Source organism: Ranitomeya imitator, chromosome 1, assembly GCF_032444005.1.
Source record: "Ranitomeya imitator isolate aRanImi1 chromosome 1, aRanImi1.pri, whole genome shotgun sequence".
In the NCBI taxonomy this organism is placed as follows: domain Eukaryota; kingdom Metazoa; phylum Chordata; class Amphibia; order Anura; family Dendrobatidae; genus Ranitomeya; species Ranitomeya imitator.
Window position 1 is genome coordinate 1,024,555,501 of NC_091282.1, and position 23,303 is coordinate 1,024,578,803.

Below are 23,303 nucleotides of genomic sequence, written 5' to 3' on the forward strand. Positions count from 1 at the left end.
GCCTGCCCGTTCCCCAGACCTAAATCCAATCGAGCACATCTGGGACGACATATCTTGTTCCATACACCAGCGCCATGTTTCACCACAGATTGTCTAGGAGTAGTGATGAGCGAGTATACTCGTTACTCGAGTTTCTCCGAGCATGCTCAGGTGGTCTCCTCTGAGTATTTGGATGTGCTCGGAGATTTAGTTTTCGTCGTTGCAGCTGCATGATTTGCGGCTGCTAGCAAGCTTGAGTACATATGGGGGTTGCATGTTAGGGAATTCCCACATGTATTCAGCCTGTCTAGCAGCCCTAAATCATGCAGCTGCGCCAACAAAAACGAAATCTCCGAGCACATCCAAATACCCGGAGACCACCTGAGCATGCTCCGGGGAAACCCTAGTACCGAGTATACTCGCTCATCACTATCTAGGAATTGACTGATGCTTTAATCCTGGTCTCGGAGGAGAACCCTTAGGACATCCACAACCCCATCAGGACCAGACGTTGTAGGAAGTTCATACACACACGGAGGCCACACACTACTAGGCATCATTTTCTTGTTTTGAGGCATTTACACTGAATTTGGATCAGCCTCTAATTTGATTTTCCACTTTGATTTTGGGTACCATTCCAAATCCAGGAAAGATATACATCTTGTACCGTGTTAGCCAGTAGATAGAAAAATATTTAGAAAGGAGTCCTCAGGTAAAAGGCATCAACCACTGGGACTCTCAATTCTAAATATCTTTAATTCCAAATCCAGACATCCATGGGATATTAATTTTGATTTACATAATTTTTTTTAGTGTTCTCAACGCATTCAACTAAATAATGATTAAGGATTTGCAACTGGGATATTTAATTCGGTGATATCTATGATGTGGTATCTTGGTGTTCCCTTTAATTTTTGAGCAGTGTACATGCAGATCTGCTGCAGAGAATCCACAGCACATTTGCTACATGTGCAGGTATGTAAAGGTGAGCAATTCAGTAAGTGATATGTTGGAACAGTTAAAGGCTATGGAGAACAAATTAGTTCCCTTAAGTTATGTATGCTGGAATTTTTAATTCCTTCACACAAACCAAACTCTCTTAAATTTCATCCCCGTCCTCTCTAATCTTCATTTTTGCAAACTGCTTTTATTACCAAGCTATACAGAGATCACTCTTCTCAGCAGTCTATAACCTGTATTACCATATTAATAGCTTAGGTCAGATGTGGTGACAGGTTCCCCTTTAAGGTATCTTCCATTTAAAGCCTATACAGATTTAAGAAATGTATTCTGCTTCAAAACCTCACTAAAAGACATCAATATACAGTGGCATGTGAAAGTTTAGGTACCCCTTGTCAAAATTACTGTTTTGAACAGTTAAGCAAGTTGAAGATGAAATATTCTCTAAAAGGCCTAAAGTTAAAGATGACACATTTAATTTGTATTTTCTGCAAATAAAATTAATCTTTTACATTTTAAAAAATTACAAAAAGGAAAAAAAACTGATGAAATAATTTGGGCACCCTGCATAGTCATTACCTGTAACCTACCAATAGTCTTTCAAGTCTTGTTTGAGGGATTTTCATCCATTCTTTCTTCGAAAATTCTTCCAGTCTGTGAGAATCCTGGGTTGTCTTGCATGCATCGTTTTTGTTGTAGCCACAGATTTTCAATAATATTCAGATCAGGGGACTTTCAGCGCCATTGTAAAACCTTCAGCTTGCACATTTTGAGTTAATATATTGTGGATTTTGACTTGTTTTTAGGATCATTATCCATTTGTAGAAGACATCTTTTCAACTTTAAGCTTTTTAACTAATGTTATGTTTGCTTCAAGAACTTCTTGAAATTTCATTGAATCCATTCTACCCTCTACCTGAGATATGTTCCCCCTGCCATTGGCTGCAACACCACTTCAAATCATGATTGATCCACCCCCTTGCTTAACCTCTTCATGACCTTGTGATTTTTCGTTTTTCAGTGTTCGTTTTTCACTCCCCTCCTTCCCAGAGCCATAACTTTTTTATTTTTCTGTCAATTTGACCATGTGCGGGCTTATTTTTTGCGGGACGAGTTGTACTTTTGAACGACATCATAGGTTTTAGCATGTCGTGTACTGGAAAACGGGAAAAAAATTCCAAGTGCGGTGAAATTGCAAAAAAAATGCAAACCCACACTTGTTTTTTGTTTGGCTTTTTTGCTAGGTTCACTAAATGCTAAAACTAACCTGCCATTATGATTCTCCAGGTCAGTACGAGTTCATAGACACCTAACATGACTAGGTTATTTTTTATCTAAGTGGTGAAAAAAATTCCAAACTTTGCTAAAAAAAAAATAAAAAATTGCGCCATTTTCCGATACTCGTAGCGTCTCCATTTTTCGTGATCTGGGGTCGGTTGAGGGCTTATTTTTTGCGTGCCGAGATGACGTTTTTAATGATAGCATCTTGGTGCAGATACGTTCGTTTGATCGCCCGTTATTGCATTTTAATGCAATTTCGCGGCGACCTAAACGTAATTCTGGCGTTTCTAATTTTTTTCTCGCTACGCCGTTTAGCGATCAGGTTAATGCTTTTTTTTAATTGATAGATCGGGCGATTCTGAGCACGGCGATACCAAATATGTGTAGATTTGATTTTTTTTTTAATTTTTTTTTTTATGGATTTATTTTGATTGGGGCAAAAAAGGGTGATTTAAACTTTTATATATATATTTTTTTTTTCAACTTTTTTTTTTACTTTTGCCATGCTTCAATAGCCTCCATGGGAGGCTAGAAGCAGGCACAACTCGATCGCCTCTGCTACATAGCAGCGATCTGCTGATCGCTGCTATGTAGCAGAAATGGAGGTGTGCTGTGAGCGCCGACCACAGGGTGGCGCTCACAGCCACCGGTGATCAGTAACCATAGAGGTCTCTAGGACCTCTATGGTTACCATCCTGACGCATCGCCGACCCCCGATCATGTGACGGTCGGCGATGACGTCATTTCCGGCCGCCCGGCCGGAAGCGGTAGTTAAATGCCGCTGTCTGCGTTTGACAGCGGCATTTAACTAGTTAATAGGTGCGGGCAGATCGCGATTCTGCCCGCGCCTATTACGGGCACATGTCAGCTGTTCAAAACAGCTGACATGTCCCAGCTTTGATGCGGGCTCACCGTGGAGCCCTGCATCAAAGCAAGGGATCTGACCTCGGACGTACTATCCCGTCTGCGGTCAGAAAGGGGTTAATGGTAGGCAAGATGAATTTTTTTTTTTTTTTTTTTTTTTCCTGAAATTGTTTTTTTTCTTTTTCTGGACACATACCTTTGATCATTGTGGCCAAACAATTCTTTTTTAACCCCTTAGCGACCGCCGATACGCCTTTTAACGGCGGCCGCTAAGGGTACTTAAACCACAGCGCCGTTGTGGAAAAAGTCCATAGCGCCCCCAGAGGCCGATTTTCTCCGGGGTCTCGGCTGCCGAGGGTAGCCGAGACCCCAGAGAACATGATTCGGGGGGTTTTTAACCCACCCCGCATTTGCGATCGCCGGTAATTAACCGTTTACCGGCGATGGCAAAAAAAAAAAAGCGATCTTTTTAATTTCTCTGTCCTCCGATGTGATCGCACATCGGAGGACAGAGAAAAGGGGTCCCAGGTGGCCCCCCCAATACTCACCTAGCTCCCCCGATGCTCCTCGTGTCTCCCGGTGGGCGCCGCCATCTTCAAAATGGCGGGCGCATGCGCAGTGCGCCCGCCGGCCGGCATCGGGAGAATCTTTGGGGTCTCGGCTGCCAGGGGTAGCCGAGACCCCAAAGAGCATGATCGGGGTCGGTATTACCGACCCCTGTTTTGCGATCGCCGGTAATTAACTGTTTACCGACGACCGCAAAAAAAAAAGTAAAGTGTAATTCTCTGTCCTCTGATGTGATCGCACATCAGAGGACAGAGAAATAGGGGGATTCGGGGACCCTAGCATACTCACCTAGGTCCCTGGATCCTCTTGCTGCTCCTCCTCGCCGCTGGCAGAAGAACATGGCGGACACATGCCCAGTGCGCCCGCCATCTGTCTCCATCTGCCGGCCGGCAGGAGAACAGCAGTTGGGGCTAAAATTAGGGGTAGGGTTAGGGCTAGGGTTAGGGCTAGGGTTGGGGCTAAATTTAGGGTTAGGGTTGGGGCTAAATTTAGGGTTAGGGTTGGGGCTAAATTTAGGGTTAGGCTTCTTTCACACTTACGTCGGTACGGGGCCGTCGCAATGCGTCGGCCCGACATACCGACGCACGTTGTGAAAATTGTGCACAACGTGGGCAGCAGCTGTAGTTTTTCAACGCATCCGCTGCCCAATCTGTCCTGGGGAGGAGGGGGTGGAGTTACGGCCACGCATGCGCGGTCAGAAATGGCGGATGCGACGTACAAAAAAGTTTCATTGAACTTTTTTTGTGCCGACGCTCCGCCAAAACACAACTGATCCAGTGCACGACGGACGCGACGTGTGGCCATCCGTCACGATCCGTCGGCAATACAAGTCTATGGGCAAAAAACGCATCCTGCGGGCACATTTGCAGGATCCGTTTCTTGTCCAAAACGACGGATTGCGACGGAGTGCCAAACGACGCAAGTGTGAAAGTAACCTTAGGGCTAGGGTTAGGGTTGGGGCTAAAGTTAGGGCTAGGGTTGGGGCTAAAGTTAGGGTTAGAGCTGGGATTAGGGTTAGGGTTTGGATTAGGGTTGGTATTAGGGTTAGGGTTGGCATTAGGGTTACGCTTGGGATTAGGGTTAGGTTTGGGATTAGGGTTAAGGTTAGGGTTGTGATTAGGGGTGTATTGGGATTAGGGTTAGGTTTGACGTTGGGGTTGAGATTAGGATTAGGGGTGTGTTGGATTTAGGGTTTTGATTAGGGTTATGGTTGGGGTTGACATTAGGGTTGTTTTGGGGTAAGGGTTGTGATTATGGTTAGGGTTAGTGATTAGGATTATGGATCAGGTTGGGATTAGGGTTAGGGGTGTGTTGGGGTTAGGGTTGGAGCTATTATTGGGGGGTTTCCACTGTTTAGGTACATCAGGGGGTCTCCAAACACGACAGCCAATTTTGCGCTCAAAAAGTCAAATGGTGCTCCCTCCCTTCTGAGCTCTGCCGTGCGCCCAAACAGTGGGTTACCCCCACATATGGGGCATCAGCGTACTCGGGATAAATTGGACAACAACTTCTGGGGTCCAATTTCTCTTGTTACCCTTGTGAAAATAAAAACTTGGGGGCTACAAAATCTTTTTTGTGAAAAAAAAAATATTTTTTTATTTTCACGACTCTGCATTCTAAACTTCTGTGAAGCACTTGGGCATTCAAAGTTCTCACCACACATCTAGATAAGTTCCTTGGGGGATCTAGTTTCCAAAATGGGGTCACTTGTGGGCGGTTACTACAGTTTAGGTATATCAGGGGCTGTGCAATCGCAACATAATGCCCACAGACCATTCTATCAAAGTCTGCATTCCAAAAAGGCGCTCCTTCCCTTCCGAGCTCTGCCGTGCGCCCAAACAGTGGTTTACCCCCACATATGGCGCATCAGCGTACTCGGGATAAATTGGACAACAACTATTGCAGTCCAATTTCTCCTGTTAACCTTGTGAAAATAAAAACTTGGGGGCTACAATATCTTTTTTGTGGAAAAAATTTTTTTTTTTTTAATTTTCACGGCTCTGCATTATAAACTTCTGTGAAGCACATGGGGGTTCAAAGTGCTCACCACACATCTAGATATGTTCCTTAAGGGGTCTAGTTTCCAAAATGGGGTCACTTGTGTGGGGTTTCCACTGTTTAGGCACATCAGAGGCTCTCCAAACGTGACATGGCGTCCAATCTCAATTCCAGCCAATTCTACATTGAAAAAGTAAAACGGCGCTCCTTCACTTCCAAGCTCTGCGGTGCGCCCAAACAGTGGTTTACCCCCACATATGGGGTATCGACGTATTCAGGAGAAATCGCACAACAACTTTTGTGGTCTAATTTCTCCTGTTACCCTTGTGAAAATAAGAATTTGTGGGCGAAAAGATCATTTTTGTGTAAACAAAAGCGATTTTTTTATTTTCACGGCTCTACGTTATAAACTTCTGTGAAGCACTTGGGGGTTCAAAGTGCTCACCACACATCTACATAAGTTCCTTAAGGGGTCTAGTTTCCAAAATGGTGTCACTTGTGGGGGGTTTCCACTGTTTAGGCACATCAGGGGCTCTCCAAACGTGACATGGCGTCCGATCTCAATTCCAGCCAATTCTGCATTGAAAAAGTCAAACGGCGCTCCTTCACTTCTAAGTTCTGCGGTGCGCCCTAACAGTGGTTTACCCCCACATATGGGGTATTGGCGTATTCAGGAGAAATTGCATAACAAAATTTATGGTTACATTTCTGTTTTTACACTTGTGAAAATAAAAAAAATGGTTCTGAATTAAGATGTTTGCAAAAAAAGTTAAATGTTCATTTTTTTCCTTCCACATTGTTTCAGTTCCTGTGAAGCACGTAAAGGGTTAATAAACTTCTTGAATGTGGTTTTGAGAACCTTGAGGGGTTTAGTTTTTAGAATGGTGTCACACTTCATTATTTTCTATCATATAGACCCCTCAAAATGACTTCAAATGTGATGTGGTCCCTAAAAAAAAAAAATGGTGTTGTAAAAATGAGAAATTGCTGGTCAACTTTTAACCCTTATTACTCCCTAACAAAAAAAAAATTGTTTCCAAAATTGTGCTGATGTAAAGTAGACATGTGGGAAATGTTATTTATTAACTATTTTTCGTGACATATCTCTCTGATTTAAGGGCATAAAAATACAAAGTTTGAAAATTGCAAAATTGTAAAAATTTTCGCCATATTTCCGTTTTTTTTCATAAATAATCGCAAGTAATATCGAAGAAATGTTACCACTAACATGAAGTACAATATGTCACGAAAAAACAATCTCACAATCAGCGGGATCCGTTGAAGCGTTCCAGAGTTATAACCTCATAAAGTGACAGTGGTCAGAATTGCAAAAATTGGCCTGGTCATTAAGTACCAAATTGGCTCTGTCACTAAGGGGTTAACCTAATCGGTCCACAGGACTTGTTTCCAAAATACATCAGGCTTGTTTAGATGTTTTTTTATACTTCTAACCCTGAATTTTATGGTAAGTACTCTTCCATGAAGGCCATATTTATGCAAGTGTCTCTGAACAGTGGAACAATATACCACTATACTACAACTCCAGAGTCTGCTAAATCTTTCTGAAAGTCTTTTGCCGTCAAGGGGGCGTTCTGATTTGTCTCTCTTGCAATCCTGAGAGCACCTCTCGCTGAAATTTTGCTTTGTTTTCCAGACTTTATCTTGACCTCCACTGTTTCTGTTAACTGGGATTTCTTAAAGAGTTTTTAAGTTGCCCTTTCCTCAGCTCTAAATGTAATTGCCATCTTATTGCCTTCTCCTGCTTTGTGAGCATCCACCATTTTCAGAGTGATAGACAGCTGCTTATGGTGAACAAGCCATAACACTAACAAAAGTCTGAAACATTGGTCAAAGTTATCTGAGCACACAACTATCCAAGGGTGCGCAAACTTTTACATCGGCTCATTTCCTGTTTTTCTAATTTTAAAGTGTGTTATATTCTGTTTAAGTGTCCCCTTTATTTTTTTTGTGCAGTATGTATGTATGTATGTATGTATGTATGTATAGTGGCAAGAAGGTTTGCGGTGTCTGTCAGCGTAGGGTCTAGAGGCTGGAGGCGCTACCAGGAGACAGGCCAGTACACCAGGAGACGTGGAGGGGGCCGTAGGAGGCCAACAACCCAGCAGCAGGACCGCTACTTCAGCCTTTGTTCAAAGAGGGAGAGGAGGAGCACTGCCTGAGGTCCACAGATGGGAAGGGGGGGGGGATCACAGCTCAACACCATGCATTATGCTTGGCATTTGCCACAGAACACCAGGATTGGCAAATTCGCCACTAGCACACTGTGCTCTTCACAGATGAAAGAAGGTTCACACTGAGCACGTGACAGTCTGGAGACTCCGTGGAGAGCGATCTGCTGCCTGCAACATCCTTCAGCATGACTGCCATTAGGTACTGGGATGAGATCCTCAGACCCATTGTGAGACCATATGCTGTTGCGGCTGGCCCTGGGTTTCTTCTGATGCAGGACAATGCCAGACCTCATGTAGCTGGAGTGTCAGCAGTTCCTGTATGATGAAGGCATTGATGCTATGGACTGGCCCGCCCGTTCCCCAAACCTGAATCCAATAGAGCACATATGAAAGACCATATCTCATTCATTCCAATGCCACGTTGCACCACAGACTGGCCAAGACTTCTCTGATGTTTTAAGGAGATCCCTCAGGAGACATCCGCCATCTCTTCAGGAGCGTGCCCAGGCATTGTACAGAGGCCATATAGGCACGTGGAGGCCGCACACACTACTGAATATCATTTCCTTATCTTGAGGCAATTCCACTGAAGTTGGATCGGCCTGTAATTTGAATTTCCACTTTGATTTTGAGCATCATTCCAAATCCAGACCTCCATGGGATATTAATTTTGATTTCCATTGATCCTTTTTATGTTTTAGGGTATGTGCACACGTTGTGGAGTCTCTGCGGTTCGGCATCGTTTTTTGCAGTGCAGAAATGCTGCAGATCCGCAATTGATTTACACAGTACAATGTAAATCAATGAGCAAAAAATGCTGTGCGGAAACGCTGCGGATTAAAAGTAGCATGTCACACTACTTTTTTTGCCGATCTGCAGCGTTTTTGTACCCATTCCATTATAGAAATCCGCAGGGGTAAAAAACGCTAAAAATCCGCAGCAAAACCGCTGCTGATCCACACAAAAAACACGACAAATCTGCCGCTGCGTTCTCTGCCAAGAGATGCAGAATCCGCACCAGAAATTCCTAAGGCTAATCCGCAACGTGAGCACATAACCTTATTATTCTCAACGCATTACACGTGGAATTAATAAATTATTGCAACTGGAATATTTCATTCAGTGACACCTAGGATGTGGTATTTACTGTATATATATATATATGTGTATATATATTTTTGTGTGCATGTATAATTTTTTTTTTGGGGGGGGCCTAAAATACAAGGGAAATTTTTAACTTGCATGCCACTGTACCCTAACACTTAGTGAATGAAGGAAAAGTAGAGTCCCAGAAGCAGCTAGTTTGAAAATTGCTCAGTTTTGCATTCAGGATGCAAATAAAAAAAATAAAAAAATTCAGAACACCGCTCATGCAGCCTGTGTACCTGTCATCTTCTCTAATCAAAAAGTAGTTTAGTTGCCAATCATATTATCACGAAGATACAATTTTACGAATTCCTATTTGATATTGTCAACATTGAGTACGTTACGTTAGGATTTATTCTGATGGTATAACTATTATGTTTCTACAGATGTGAAAGGTGGAACTTTGAGGGACTATCAAGTCAGAGGCTTGAACTGGCTGATATCGTTGTATGAGAACGGCATTAATGGCATACTGGCTGATGAAATGGTATGTGATCAAAATGCTTGTTTTTTTATTCAATTTGGATGGCAGGAGTTTTCCTCAAGAAGGCTTCTGTGCTGTAATTACAACTGTCAGGTCTTTATTTGAAGCCCCACTTAACCAACCCACATGTCCTGGGAGAGCAGACGATGATATTGAGAGAATGGTGTCCACATCAGAGAAGAGTATTGGTTATTATTTTACAGGAAGGAATCTAGTGTTTAAGAAGGGGTTGTCTGAGTAGTGGACCACCCCTTTAAACTGTTATCCTAACTATATTCATAGTCCATTGTTTGTGTAGTAACTTACTGATGTGTAGGATACTAGAGTTGATTGCAAGTGAGAAAATTAATTCTGAGTTCACATTTGCAAATGCAATAGTAATTGAAAAAATTACACCCCATATATTGCAAGATGTGGTGTTAAAATGACAGACATCTTAGTGGGTCCAATGGAGCCCACAAAGTGCAAAGAATGGCATTGGGTATCCGTTACACAGGTCTGGGAAAAAATAACATTTCAAGAGCTGCTTTGGCTATTCCACGTAATCTTTGTTTTTTCGTGTGCTGAATTTGAAAATGACCTCTGTTGTGTCATAGGATATCACGTTTCCTGACGATTCAGGTAACTATGTTAAATAAGGCAATGCCGCAAAATAAATGAAAATTGACTTATAAAATTTTTCTTGCAAATTTTTTTATGAAATTAACTTTTGAGCTGAAATGGGCTTACTAACACTCACTAAAATCGATTTTTTTTTTTTTAATTTTTTTTTTAAATTGTATATAATTTATCCCCCACAGAGGGTCTCCTCTTGATACATTCATGCTTGCGAGTAGCATCTGGAATGACTCTCTGAAGCATCCGACAGAAGTCTGCCATAATTGTAATGCTCCAGTTTCCCTGCTATCTTTTTTTCCATCTCTTTAATGTCCTGGTGGAATAGTTCGGGAATGGAGGAAATGCACTTTCAAACTAATCAGGCAACCTAAAGCTTGAAATGCTTTTAGCATTCGTCCGAAAAATTTTTATTTTTTTTTCCCCTAAATTTTCTACAACCTCTTAAAATGCAATCGACCCTTCTTTTTGAGGATCTGCCATGGTATTGACACTGTCTATCAACTATAAGCCGTCTAATGTCTGTTCCGACAAACACACCTTCCTTCAATTTTGCCTCCGAGAGGCTTGGAAACTTGGTGACCAAGGATTTGAAGCATTCCCCATCTCTTGGAAGTGATTTTAGGAATTCTTCATCAAGGCCAATTTTATGTGGACAGGGAGATAGAAGATCTTTATAGGGAGATACCAAAGTTTAACGAAGGACATTTTTTTTTTTTTTTCCACTGACTGTGCACTTCTTCGGCTGCCAACTCTTGAACCAGTGATTCTGTCATTCTCGACTGTCCCACAGACTGAGAAATCAATGGTATGTGGTATTTGTTTCCCGAGCAGCATGCACAAGACCTTCAAATTCTCACACTTGCCAACCGTGGTCTTAATATTTAAGTTTACGGAGAACCAATTCCAAGTTCTCATAGGTTTCCTTCAAGTGAAGGGAATGACCTGCATAGATGGAAGCGTAAAAACCGCCGTTGTGGAATAAAAGTGCGTTGAGAATCTATAAAAAGATGCCATTGCTCTGAATTATATTGGATTTTGAATTGACCCATTAAACCTTCGACATTGATGCAATGAACCAACTTGTCTTCCTGGGCAAAGTAAGGAACAAACTCCTTCTCGCTATGTCTGAACCTTGAAAAAGACACTCCTGGTAACCATTAAATTCCTGCTTTCGAACCTTGATCTGAGTAACATCTTTGGGAAGATTGAAGTCTCACTAAATCCTTCATCTCCTCCTGGGAAAAATTTTTTGGTCTTTTATCTTCAAAGTCAGACCTTGATTAGTCATCTGGTTCAGGTATGATTCCACCTTCATCGGAGCTAGGTATCTCTTCCAAGGTAGCAGGGGTCTTGTGTACTGGTATATCTGTGCCATGGGGGGTGGGAAGAATTGCTGAGTGAAGATTGGGGTATGAAATGGAATTCTTCCATTTGAAATTTTACCCTTTCACATTCCATGAACAAAAGTAACAGTTGTAACTATGGTTCTTTTGCTCTGGCCATACCATAGGAATCCCATAACTGAGATTTTTTTTTTTTTTCTTCTTACCCTTGAACCAATTTCAGTGGTCCTCAACACACCGATTGCACACTTTGAGGTGCCCACACCTTATCTTGATCTTCAAGTTTTAGTCCGAAGTATACTTTTTTTCACAAAGTCTAATATTCACTGTATATTCGCCACTAATGAAACAAACGCTCGGGCAAATTAACTTCCGCAAAGCTATAACGCTAATTTGGGGACATGCGGTTGATGAATGAAATTCCATTGCAAGTTTCTTGAAAGCATAAGGACCTTTCATTATGTCACTAACCATCTGACTGCCACCTGTCAATCTTGCAGTTCCTATTGATGTTAATGGAGAAAGAAAATAAGCTGCCTGATTCAATTCACACCAGAGCTTGCAGAAGAACCTATAAGTTTGTGGCAAATTCTGACATTTACCATTTTCTTCAATGTTTTTTTTTTCGTTATCAAAACACATAAAAATTATGTGAAAATAATCAAATAGCTTTTTAATTGCAGACCTGTTATGTTCTGATGCTATGCAGATGTGAACAGAGCTTAACCCAATGCATTAGGCCAGTGAGGAGAGCATTTCCATCACTGACTTTTACTGTTATATAATAAGTGTTATTAAAGGGGTAATCCTGCCCTGCTCATTATGCATCGGCTGGTGAGTGGGGCCGATAATGTCACATCTACAAATGTCGCTGGCTCGCATGTGAAAGTGGCAGGTATTCCCCTAATGGAAAAGATAAGTGCAAAATCCCTGTTCCTTGTGCAGCAAGCTGATCAACAGACATGTAAGATGTGACACCCCTAACACACCAATCCCTCTCCACAGATTTGAAGTGAGTGGCTCTGGATTAGACTTATAAGACCGAATTGTTAAAACATGGGTCATACGAGTCAATCTCCCAAATGAATATATCTTATGGATAAAGAGCACCATACACATTAGAGTTTCAACATACTGACTGATTTCAGTTTGACAAGCCCACTACTTCATGTGTATGGGTCTGAGAATTAGGCGTGTTACAGAATGTTCTAGTTATCGAAGGTGGATATATATATTTTTCGAAGGTGGATATATAGATAGACATATATGTATGTGTGTGTATATGTGTGTGTGTAGATAGATAGATAGAGAGAGAGAATTAGTATTTTTCAGAACCTAAGATGCACTTTTTTCCCCCTCGTTTTGGGGGGAAATGGGGGTGCCTCATATGCTCGCAATATACTTACAAATGCTGTGGTGGGGCTCTGTGGCAGGTTGTGCTCCGGGGCAGCGGCTCTGTGCTCCGCCAGCATTTCGTCAAAGCCCCGAGGCCCCTGCACATCCGTTGCTGCCATGATGCGGTAGCCTCTAGGAAGATGGCTGCCGGGCCGGGGGTGGCACATGCTCAGATTCAGATCCCATTGTCGAGATTTGAATCTGAGCATGCGGCGGCCATGTTCCCGGCGGCCACCGCAACATGGCAGCAATGGATGTGCAGGGGCCTCGGGGCTTTGACGAAATGCCGTTGGAGCCCACCACTCAGCACAGAGCTGCTGACCCTGCCCCGGAGCACAGCGCTGCCACCACAGCTTGGGTTGCGATTTCCCAGAGGCCACCGCACCAGTCTGCACCACCAAACGACTCCTGTGACCACTCCTTCACCTGTGCTGAACTCGGACTGTCTGTAAGACGGACCCCCATTTGACACTCTTCTCCCCCCCATTTTCCTTATGAAAATTTGGGGTGCGTCTTATGGTCTGGTGTGTCTTATACTCCGAAGAATAGTGTGTGTGTGTAATATGTATGCTTGTGGGATAGGGAGTGAAATCCTGCTGACAACTTCTCTATAAATTTCATTAGACATTGAGGGAATAATGTGATATATTTTAGGTCGATATCAAATATATTTATTTTTTTTCCTACTTAGGGTCTTGGTAAGACTCTGCAGACCATTAGTCTTCTTGGCTATATGAAACATTACAGGAATATTCCTGGACCACATATGGTATTGGTTCCTAAGTCTACCTTGCACAATTGGATGGCTGAATTCAAAAGATGGGTACCCTCTCTATGTGCAGTTTGCCTAATTGGTGACAAGGATCAAAGAGTAAGTCTCTCATTTGATTTTCATCACAATGATTGCTAGAAATCGATTTGTAAATTATACTATTTTATGTGGTGCTGTATGAAGTTTTCCTAAAATTTGGTAATTCACCTGCTATTATTTTTTATTATGGTTATTGTTATTTATTTTTATCATAGGCTGCCTTTGTTCGAGATGTTCTTTTGCCAGGAGAATGGGATGTTTGTGTGACATCATATGAAATGCTCATCAAGGAGAAATCTGTATTCAAGAAGTTTAACTGGCGTTACTTGGTTATTGATGAAGCTCACAGAATCAAGAATGAAAAATCCAAGGTTAATAATTTCTCAGAATGTTATAAATAAAACTGAGGTGCACTGTATTCTTCATCGATTTTATTTTTATGTTTATATAATTTTTTTTTTTGTACAGCTTTCTGAAATTGTGAGAGAATTTAAGACTACAAATCGTCTCCTACTAACAGGAACTCCCCTTCAGAACAATTTACATGAACTTTGGGCACTTCTGAATTTTCTGCTTCCAGATGTATTTAACTCTTCAGAGGTAAGTGGCATACAGGTGGTTAGCTTTCTGAAAGGATTATCCAGAGTAAAGTACTTTCTCTATCGCCTTTCATTGGGGGACACAGAAACCATGGGTGTATGCTGCTGCCACTAGGAGGCTGACACTATGCAAATAAAAAAGTTAGCTCCTCCTCTGCAGTGTACACCCTACCGACAGGAAGTAGGATATTCAGTTTAGCTTAGTGTCAGTAGGAGGTGGACACGGGTCTTTCATTAGACCCTTATCTACCTCAATGTGCGTCGTTTCTTTTCAGATTTTTCCGGAGGGATACAGGGTGAACAGTCACACCTGTAGTCCCACTATGCGGACTATGAGTACGGTGTGTACTGCCACCCCGTATCCTCATAGATCCCTCTCCAGGACCAAGATCCTAGCACACCAGCGTGCTCAGAAGTCCGGTCCTGGCTCCGTCCCCCACCCACTCGCCCACCAGAGCCTGTCGGTTGGAGGAGACGAGGACGTCCTTCACAACTCCGTGGACGTCTGATACCTTCAGGTTAGTAACTGCGTGGGATGTTTAGGTGAGTATTTCCCCTAAATTTCCAGATCTTCCCCTTACTCTCTCACGGTGTGGGGGAGTAGTTGGCCCTAAATACGCTGCACTATCTTCTATGGCGGCGCTGATTTTATTTTAAAAGGGATCCTAGGGGCACCAAGACGAGCAGTGGCTCTGCACTACGGGCTATCCCCTTCATCGGGGCCGCAGTGCCCTCCCTGCGGCCGCACTGCGCAGCGGCCGCAATGTCACTTTTGTGGCGACGCCGGCACCGCTCCCCCCTGCGGCCGCCCTGCGGGCTTCGGCGCCGCGATCCCCTTTCCAGCGGCGCCGGCCTCTAATTTAGGTCCCGGCTTCTGCCGGGGCCTACTTCGGCGCCACGTCCCGTTCTCCCTGCGGCTCTGGCAGGCTGCCGCGCTGCTCTGCGGCGCACTGTTCCGGGGCCGCGGTTTCTTTTCCAGCGGCGCCGGCCTCTCCTTTAGGTCCCGGCTTCAGCTGGGGCCTACTTCAGCGCCGCGTCCCGTCCCTGCGGTCCTGGCAGGCTGCCGCGCTGCTCTGCGGTGCACTGTTCCGGGGCCGCGGTCTCTTTTCCAGCGGCACCGGCCTTTTCCTTTAGGTCCCGGCTTCTGCCGGGGCCTACTTCGGCGCCGCGTCCCGTCCCTGCGGTCCTGGCAGGCTGCCGCGCTGCTCTGCGGTGCACTGTTCCGGGGCCGCGGTCTCTTTTCCAGCGGCACCGGCCTCTAATTTAGGTCCCGGCTCCCGCCGGGGCCTACTTCCGGTACCGCGCTCCTTCACTTCCGCTTTCTTCGGGCGGGCTTTCTCCCGCCCGACAAACTGTGCCCTGCAAACTCCGCCCACCGGCGCCATGTGGGCTGTCTCCGCCCCTTCCCCCACGTCGCTGCTGAGCCAGGGCAGGAGATTCCAACGTGCCTGCATTTTCTCCTGGGGGCACAGCACATCATCTGCGCGGATCACACCAGAGGCTGCAGGGCAGCAGCTCCATCTTTCTGTTCCACTGCTGTTCTTCTCTTCAGGCCTGCAGTAAGTTCCGGACAAGAGTGCCCCAGATGTGTCTACCTGTTCTCCTAGGGGCTATTGTTCCTGAGGAGCATCTTCCAAGCCGTGCAGCTTTCCATCTGGACACCGCAGCGCCTGCCGTGAGTACCTCTGCACCGCAGTTTGACTCAAACCCCTAATCTTCTGACATTTCCCTTAGGGGCCCGTTCGGTCTAATTTTAAGGGAGGTCGCTCCCGGCCTCCTACCTTTTCCTGTGTCTTGGTGAAACACTTTCAGGGTTCGCCTTGTAACCACAAGCTCCCTTCAGGCAGGCCTGCAGCAACCCACATTTTGTTCCTGCTGCTCCGCCTCAGAGCGAAGTCCCCACCCCAGGTTGGGCCTCCCCTCTGTCTCTATCAGTAGCGGATCTCACACGGGTGTCCCAGACCCTTGTGTCCGTGCTCGATCGTTTGCCCCTGCAGCCTTCCGTAGTAGCCAGCAGGTCGCAGGAAGCCCTGTCCGAGTTTTCCAATACAGGCCGCGAAAGATTCAGTCGGGAACGCCAGTCTGAGTTATCTTCTCGGTCCATCTCGCCCCACGGTCTTTCTCTGTGGTCCCCCCCCCGGAGTCAGGCGAGGCTTTCTCTGATGTGCCTTCGGAGGATAATTTGGGGCCGGAGTCGAACCATATCTTATCATGAGGGATATGGTTCAAAGCCTCATTGGAGCGTCCAATCTGACTTGTGGCTACAAAGATTCCTCTACGAAACCCGCAGATCAGGCGGTTTCGTTTAGACGGTCTAAACTACCTCCCAAGGGATTCGCTCCTCATCCTGAATCGAGGAGCTTCTGGCCAGAGAGAGAGCGAATTCGACCAGACGTTCTCAAAGAGGAAAGCGTCTTGGAGTCTCATATCTCTTTCCTCCGAATCTCATCGCCAATAGACTTGCCACCAACACAGTCCTCACGCTGTCCGATGGGGCGACTCTGACAGGTTCCATCGATAGGATCATGGAATCCTTTGTGAATTCGGCTCTCGAACCTGCCGCATCATCCCTATGCCCGCTTGCACTTGGGTTTCTATCCGAAGGGGCTAAAACAACTCCGTTGGGGCATTCTAGCTGGAGCTCCACCAGACTGGCTGGCGGAAGTTACCACCCAGATTACTCATGCCGGGGAGTAATGTGTTCTCTGGACGTCGCGTCTTCTGCCGCTCAGACACCCGGTAATGTTGTTGCCAGCCGTCGTTCTGTTTGGCTCAAGAGTCATCAAAGAAGTCCCTTACGAGCCTGGTTTTTTCAAGGATCACGTCCTTTCGGTTCCAAGCTGGACCAAATTAATAAGGACGCCACTGGCGGCACCAGTTCTCTTAGGCGGCAACTTCGGTCCTTTTCGGCCTTTTTTGCGTCATTTCGCGGCATCAGATTCCTTTTCGCAACAGAGGCCACAGGCACGTTAAGAAAAGAAGGTATTCTTCGACTCACTCCTTCCTGGCGTCCCCGCTACTCCTAAGGTGGATTCTCCAGGTCCAGGACTGGAAGTTCCACCTAGGCATGACCCACGACTAGACTCTAGCCCGTTTCTCCTGTTCCTCAGGGACGTCTGGGTCTCCTCAGTAGAGGACGCATGGGCCAGGGCACTTGTATCCTCTAGATACAAAATCTTCATTTCACGGCCCTGGGATCGTTTTCTTCGAATCCCAACCTCCAAGAGACCCCGCTCTAGTCCCGGGTTTCTTTACAGCCATTGTTTTCCCTCCTTAGATCCGGGGTAATCGTTCCCGTCCCAGAACAGGAACGGTTCAACGGTTCACAGGCTTCTCTTCGAATCAGAGGACGACAAGGTTCGTCCCAGTCCGGATCTCAATTTGCTGAACAGGAGGTTTCGTCGGAGACACTTCAGGATGATATTCCCTCGTTCAGTAGTCGCTTCCATGGAGGCTCAGGAATTTCGGTTTCAGGCTCCCGAAAGTCTATCCATCTTCCCGACACTCTAGCCGTTGCGGGTGGCTCGTCAACAGGAAGAAGTTCCGTCTTGTTCAGCGCCTCGTATCTCCGGGCATGTTCTTCGACACTTGTCGGACCAGAGTCTTCCTTCCCGAAGACAGGATATCCCTCCTTTCTCAGGAAGTTTGCTTGCTCCAGGGTTTTCGGCTCCCCTCCTTTCCGATGGGCCTTAAAGGTCCTAAGGAGGTTGGTTGCAACATCGGGAGCAATTTCCCCTTCGCCCGTTTCATTTAAGACTTCTTCAGCAGGCTATTCTATCACAGGGGACAGGTCTGTCTTCTCCCTGCATCGTCCGATCCGGCTTTCCCCCGGGTCAAACGGTTCCCCAACTGGTGGCCGAGGTCACTTCTCTTATCCCAGAGTAGATCCTTCACAGCATATCTTTCCTTTCAGTTCCCTGGCAGGTGGTGACGACGGACGTCAGCCCGCTCGGCGGAGGCGCGGGGCTTTGTCACCTGTTCTTTTCAGGGTTGTTGGTTGGTGCAGGAGTCCTCCTTGTCGATCAATGTCCTCGAGTTCCGGATCATCTTTCTGTCTTTCCTTCACTGGGTAAGGATTCTCAGCAGCCTAGACAGACAATGACACAGCAGTGGCATATATCTACCACCAGGGGTGGACTCGGCGGTCTCTGGCCTCGGCCGAGTTTCCAGGATCCTCCTTTGGACAAAGGTAACGGTCCTGGTGAGCTCCGCAGTGCATGTCCCCAGCGTGGACATTTAGGCCGCCGACTTCCTCGGCCGCGAGGGCCTTGTGGCAGGGGACTGGTACTTCAGGAGGTTTCCTATCGGATTGCTCTTCGATTGGGGGACTCCAGATGTGGACCTCATGGCGTCCCGATTGAATAGGAAGGTCCCTTGGGTCGGTCCAAGGTCCCGCGATCCTCTCACAGTAGTGTTAACACTCTGGCCATTCCTTGGTTGCAGTTCGCGCTCCCCTATCGGTTCCCACTCCTTTCCCTTGCTTTCCAAGCTGTCGAAAAGATCAAGGCGGGATGGGTGTCGGTCATTCTGATCGTCCCGGATTGGCCCAGGAGGTCTTGGTTTGCGGACATCATCAATCTTCTCCCGGTCACCCCTGGTGCCTTCCAAACAGACCCGATCTGCTGTCTCAGGGTCCGATCTGCCACCCGAATTATCGGTCGCTCAGTTTAACGGCGTGGCTGTGGACTCCACAGTTCTAAGAGCGTCCGGTCTTTCGGCCCGGATGGGTCACGCTATAATCCAGGCTAGGAAGCCTTCGTCTTCTTTCAGGATCTACTATCGTACCTGAAAGGCTTACTTTCGTTGATGCGAGTCCAACCGCTTTTCACCTATGTCCTTTCCCTGCCTTCCATTTGGTTTTCCTTCAGGCAGGACTGGATTTGGGCTTCGCTCTCAGTTCCATAAAGGGCCAGGTTCCTGCGCTCTTCTTCCCTTTAAGAAGACGTTATCTTCTCAGCCACAGGTTAAGACCTTGCTTCAAGGAGTAGCCCACGCTGTCCCTCTGTACAGGGCCTCTGTGGATTCATGGGATTTAAAGGTTGTGCTGGTTATTCTCAGGGGTTCCCCCCTTTTGAGCCTCTCAGGGAGTTTTCCCTGTCAGTTCTATCTCGGAAGGTGGCTTTTCTCAAGCCCATCTCTTCGATCCGCCGCGTGTTTGAGTTGGCGGCCATTTCTTGCCGACCTCCTTTATGGTTTTTCCACCAGGACAAGGTGGTCCCAGGCCTCCGCCTTCTTTCTTTTCACGAGGTGGTTTTCATCTTTCCACCTCAGCGAGGACATCGTTCTACCTTCCTTTTGTCCAGCTCCGACTCATCCTCTGGAGCGATCGTTGTACAGGCTGGACCCCGTCAGGGCAGTGAGGATCTCCCTGGCTAGCACGGCCGCTTTCCGAAAGATGGATTCTCTTTTCGTCATCCTTGATGGCGTGCGTAGTGACCTGCTGGCTTCCAAGGCGACTATTGTTCGCTCGATCAGAACGGCAATTTTGGAAGCTTACCGGGTCAAGAACAGAGTGCCCCTCCTGAGATAAAGGCTCACTCTACCCGGGCAGTCGGCGCTTCCAGTGTGGTACGTCACAGGGGTTTTCGCCGACGGCTTTGCAAAGCGGCAACCTGGTCTTCCATCCACACGTTTCGCCGGACTACGGCGGACTCCAGCCTGGGCAGAAGGATCCTGCAGGCGGCAGTGGTGAGTCCTCGTACTTGATGGAAGTCTGTTTTTTCCCACCCCAGGGACTGCTTTGGGACGTCCCATGGTTTCTGTGTCCCCCAATGAAAGGCGATAGAGAAAACAGGATTTTTGGTTGCTTACCGTAAAATCTGTTTCTCGGAGCCTTCATTGGGGGACACAGCTCCCTCCCAAGTTGAACAGCTGTTTACTGTATACGTTTGAGTTCTTTGAATACTCTTTGAGTGCTTGAAACTGTTAATCTATGGAGCGCCGTGGAATTTGTTGGCGCTATGTGGATAAAGTTTATGTTATTATTATTCTTTCTCTTTTACACGTTGCTTCTCCTACTGCTTTCTCACTAACTGAATATCCTACTTCCTGTCGGTAGGGTGTACACTGCAGAGGAGGAGCTAACTTTTTTATTTGCATAGTGTCAGCCTCCTAGTGGCAGCAGCATACACCCCCATGGTTCCTGTCCCCCAATGAAGGCTCCGAGAAACAGATTTTACGGTAAGCAACCAAAAATCCTGTTTTCTTTTATTGCAATTTTTTTTATTATAGGATTTTGACTCTTGGTTTGATACCAACAATTGTCTTGGGGATCAAAAACTGGTGGAGCGTCTTCATTTGGCAAGTATTACTCACTCCACTTGGCATTAATCTGAAATAAAATCTGTGCCTTTTTTTAATATGTGCCTTTTATAATATGTAGGTGTTGAGGCCCTTCCTGTTACGACGTATAAAAGCTGATGTGGAAAAGAGTCTACCCCCAAAGAAGGAAGTTAAAATCTATGTCGGTCTTAGTAAGATGCAAAGAGAATGGTAACTGTTTCCTGTTTTCTCTTAGAAAAAAGTATTAAAGAATACCTTTTCTCTAAATCTGTAATTATTCCTTTCTTCATAATGAAGAACTCCTATCCGCAATCATTAAAGGGGTTGTGCCAAGTTTAAAAGTTGTTGTGCTTCCTTACCAAGTAATGGGGAATAATGCCTGATTGCTGAGTATCTGAGGACTAGGGCTCTCACTAATCTTGATAAGAGGGCTCTGATGAGATTAATGGAGCAAAGGACGAGTACGTGTACTTGTGTGCTCCATTCATTCCTAATGCCAGTGCTAGAAACCAGCTCAGCAGAGCGCTCTTCTATCTCTAGCGGTTCCATTGAGAATGAGTGGCGCAGATATGCACATGCTCAATTTCTGCTGGATTCAGATTATGCTCTGAATAGCATCATTCTCAGTATCCGTTGATATCCCAGTGATCAGCAGGTATCCCTTATCCTCTGGATAAGGGATGAGGGCCAGACTTGGCACAACTCGCTTAAAGCAGGAGTCAAGTTGAACCTTCTGTTCAGTGACTTTACAAATTCCTCTGCTCTCACTATTGCACTGGTTGCCATGTATTTTGTGTAGTTAAAGTCCCCGCTCTTAAATTGGTGTGCAAAGCTTTTTGCAATGGTGCACGGTAGTGATAAGCGAACGTGCTCTGGTAAGGTGTTAGCGCACAAGTGTGCTCAGATGATAGAGTATTTTTAGCATGCTCAAATACTATGCTTGAATCACCGCTGCTGCATGTCTCATGGCTGTTTGACAGCTGCAACACATGCAGAGATCGAGTATTGTATTCGAGCATGCCTAAGGCTATGTGCCCACGTTGTGGAATTGCCTGTGGAATTTTTTGTGCGGATTCTGCTTTTCTTGGCAGAAAACGCAGGTGCGGATTTTGTGCACATTTGCTGCCGATTTACTGCGGACTTCTTGCATTTTTTTTACCCCTGTGGATTTCTATAGTGGAATGAGTACAAAAACGCTGAAGATCTGCAAAAAAGTGACATGCAGCGTTTCTGCGCGGAATTTTCTGCACCATTAGCACTGCTTTTTTTTTTTTTTTCTCATTGATTTACATTGTACTGTAAATCACTTGCGGATCTGCAGCGTTTATGCACGGTAAACGCTGCGGAGCCGCAGGAAATCTGCAACGTGTGCACATAGCCTAAGAAACTGATAGCGCTCGAGCATGCTTGGATAACACCTTATCCGATCATATTCACTCATCACTAGTGCGCATTCATTATTACATAGGTTTTGGTTATGAAGGCCTGTGTACATGGTCCATGACTCATACACAACCTGACCTTTTATCACAGATCTTTCCACTCTATCCTTTCTTCAGCTATCTAATGCTGTTTTACCATTCTGACAGTATTTAATCCTGAAATGAAATGCAAAGTGGCTCATGCAGATTTTTATTTTTTTTTGTATTTCCCCTATCCAAAGGGGTTGAGTGCCCTACGAAATGTTAGTTCAAAGTCAATTGTATAATGAAAATATTGGTTTAAGATTTTTTTTCTTTTTTCTTTTAGGTATACAAAGATTTTAATGAAGGACATTGACATCTTGAACTCATCGGGAAAGACTGATAAAATGAGGCTGTTGAACATCCTGATGCAGTTGAGGAAGTGTTGCAATCATCCTTACCTTTTTGATGGAGCCGAGCCCGGCCCTCCGTATACCACAGATATGCACTTAGCAACAAATAGTGGTAAAATGGTCGTGCTAGATAAGCTTCTCCCCAAGCTAAAGGAGCAAGGTAAAGAAACTTTGTGTGTGTGTATATACACATATACTAGCTATTGAACCCGTTCTACGCCCCGGGTGGCGAGCATTTATATTGGTATATGGTCTCCATCCTGGTATGTGCTGCTCCATCCTGCGTCCCCATCCTGTCATGTGCTGCTCCATCCTGCGTCCCCATTCTGACATGTGCTACACCCATCCTGCGCCCCCGTTCTGACATGTGCTACACCCATCCTGCGCCTCTATTCTGACATGTGCTGCTCCCATCCTGCGCCCCAGTTCTGTCATGTGCTGCCCTATTCTGTCATGTGCTGCTCCCATCCTGCACCACCGTTCTTTCATTTGCTGCTCCCATCCATATGCCCCATACGCTGCTCCATAAAGGTTTATGGCCCCCATAAGATGCTCCATAGTATATGCCCAGTACACTGCTCCATTATGGTTGATGGCCCCCCACAAGATGCTCCATAGTATATGCCCCGTATGCTGCTGATATATATATATATATATCTATCATACTCTCCTATCGTCGCTGGGTGCCGAGTGCTGGGGGGCCTGAGCAGGCGGGGACATCGGTGCGCTGTGGGGGGGTCAGGTGCCGGTTTCGCCGCTAGCTCAGGCCCCCGACACTTGCTATATTCACCAGTCTGTCCCGTTCCAGCGCTGTATTCTGCTTCTTCCGGGTCCTCTGTCTGTGACTGTTCAGTCAGAGAGCATCATAGGCAGAGGACCTGGAACACGGAGCTGCACGCAGCGCTGGAACGGGACAGGTGAATATAGCTTATACTCCCCCTCCTGGCGTGTCCCTGCCTCTCCGTTGG

General features: G+C 45.9%; 1 protein-coding gene across 1 annotated transcript in view; it reads left to right on the forward strand.

Moving 5' to 3' along the window:
* LOC138656772 (SWI/SNF-related matrix-associated actin-dependent regulator of chromatin subfamily A member 5) overlaps positions 1–23,303 on the forward strand; it is a 77,217-nt gene that overhangs the window by 22,031 nt on the left and 31,883 nt on the right. The window contains exons 5-11 of the mRNA XM_069744009.1: positions 9,374–9,474; positions 13,519–13,698; positions 13,854–14,009; positions 14,107–14,238; positions 20,469–20,537; positions 20,620–20,729; positions 22,269–22,495. Of these exons, the coding sequence (XP_069600110.1) occupies positions 9,374–9,474; positions 13,519–13,698; positions 13,854–14,009; positions 14,107–14,238; positions 20,469–20,537; positions 20,620–20,729; positions 22,269–22,495 (975 nt within the window). The remainder of the gene's footprint in view (positions 1–9,373; positions 9,475–13,518; positions 13,699–13,853; positions 14,010–14,106; positions 14,239–20,468; positions 20,538–20,619; positions 20,730–22,268; positions 22,496–23,303) is intronic.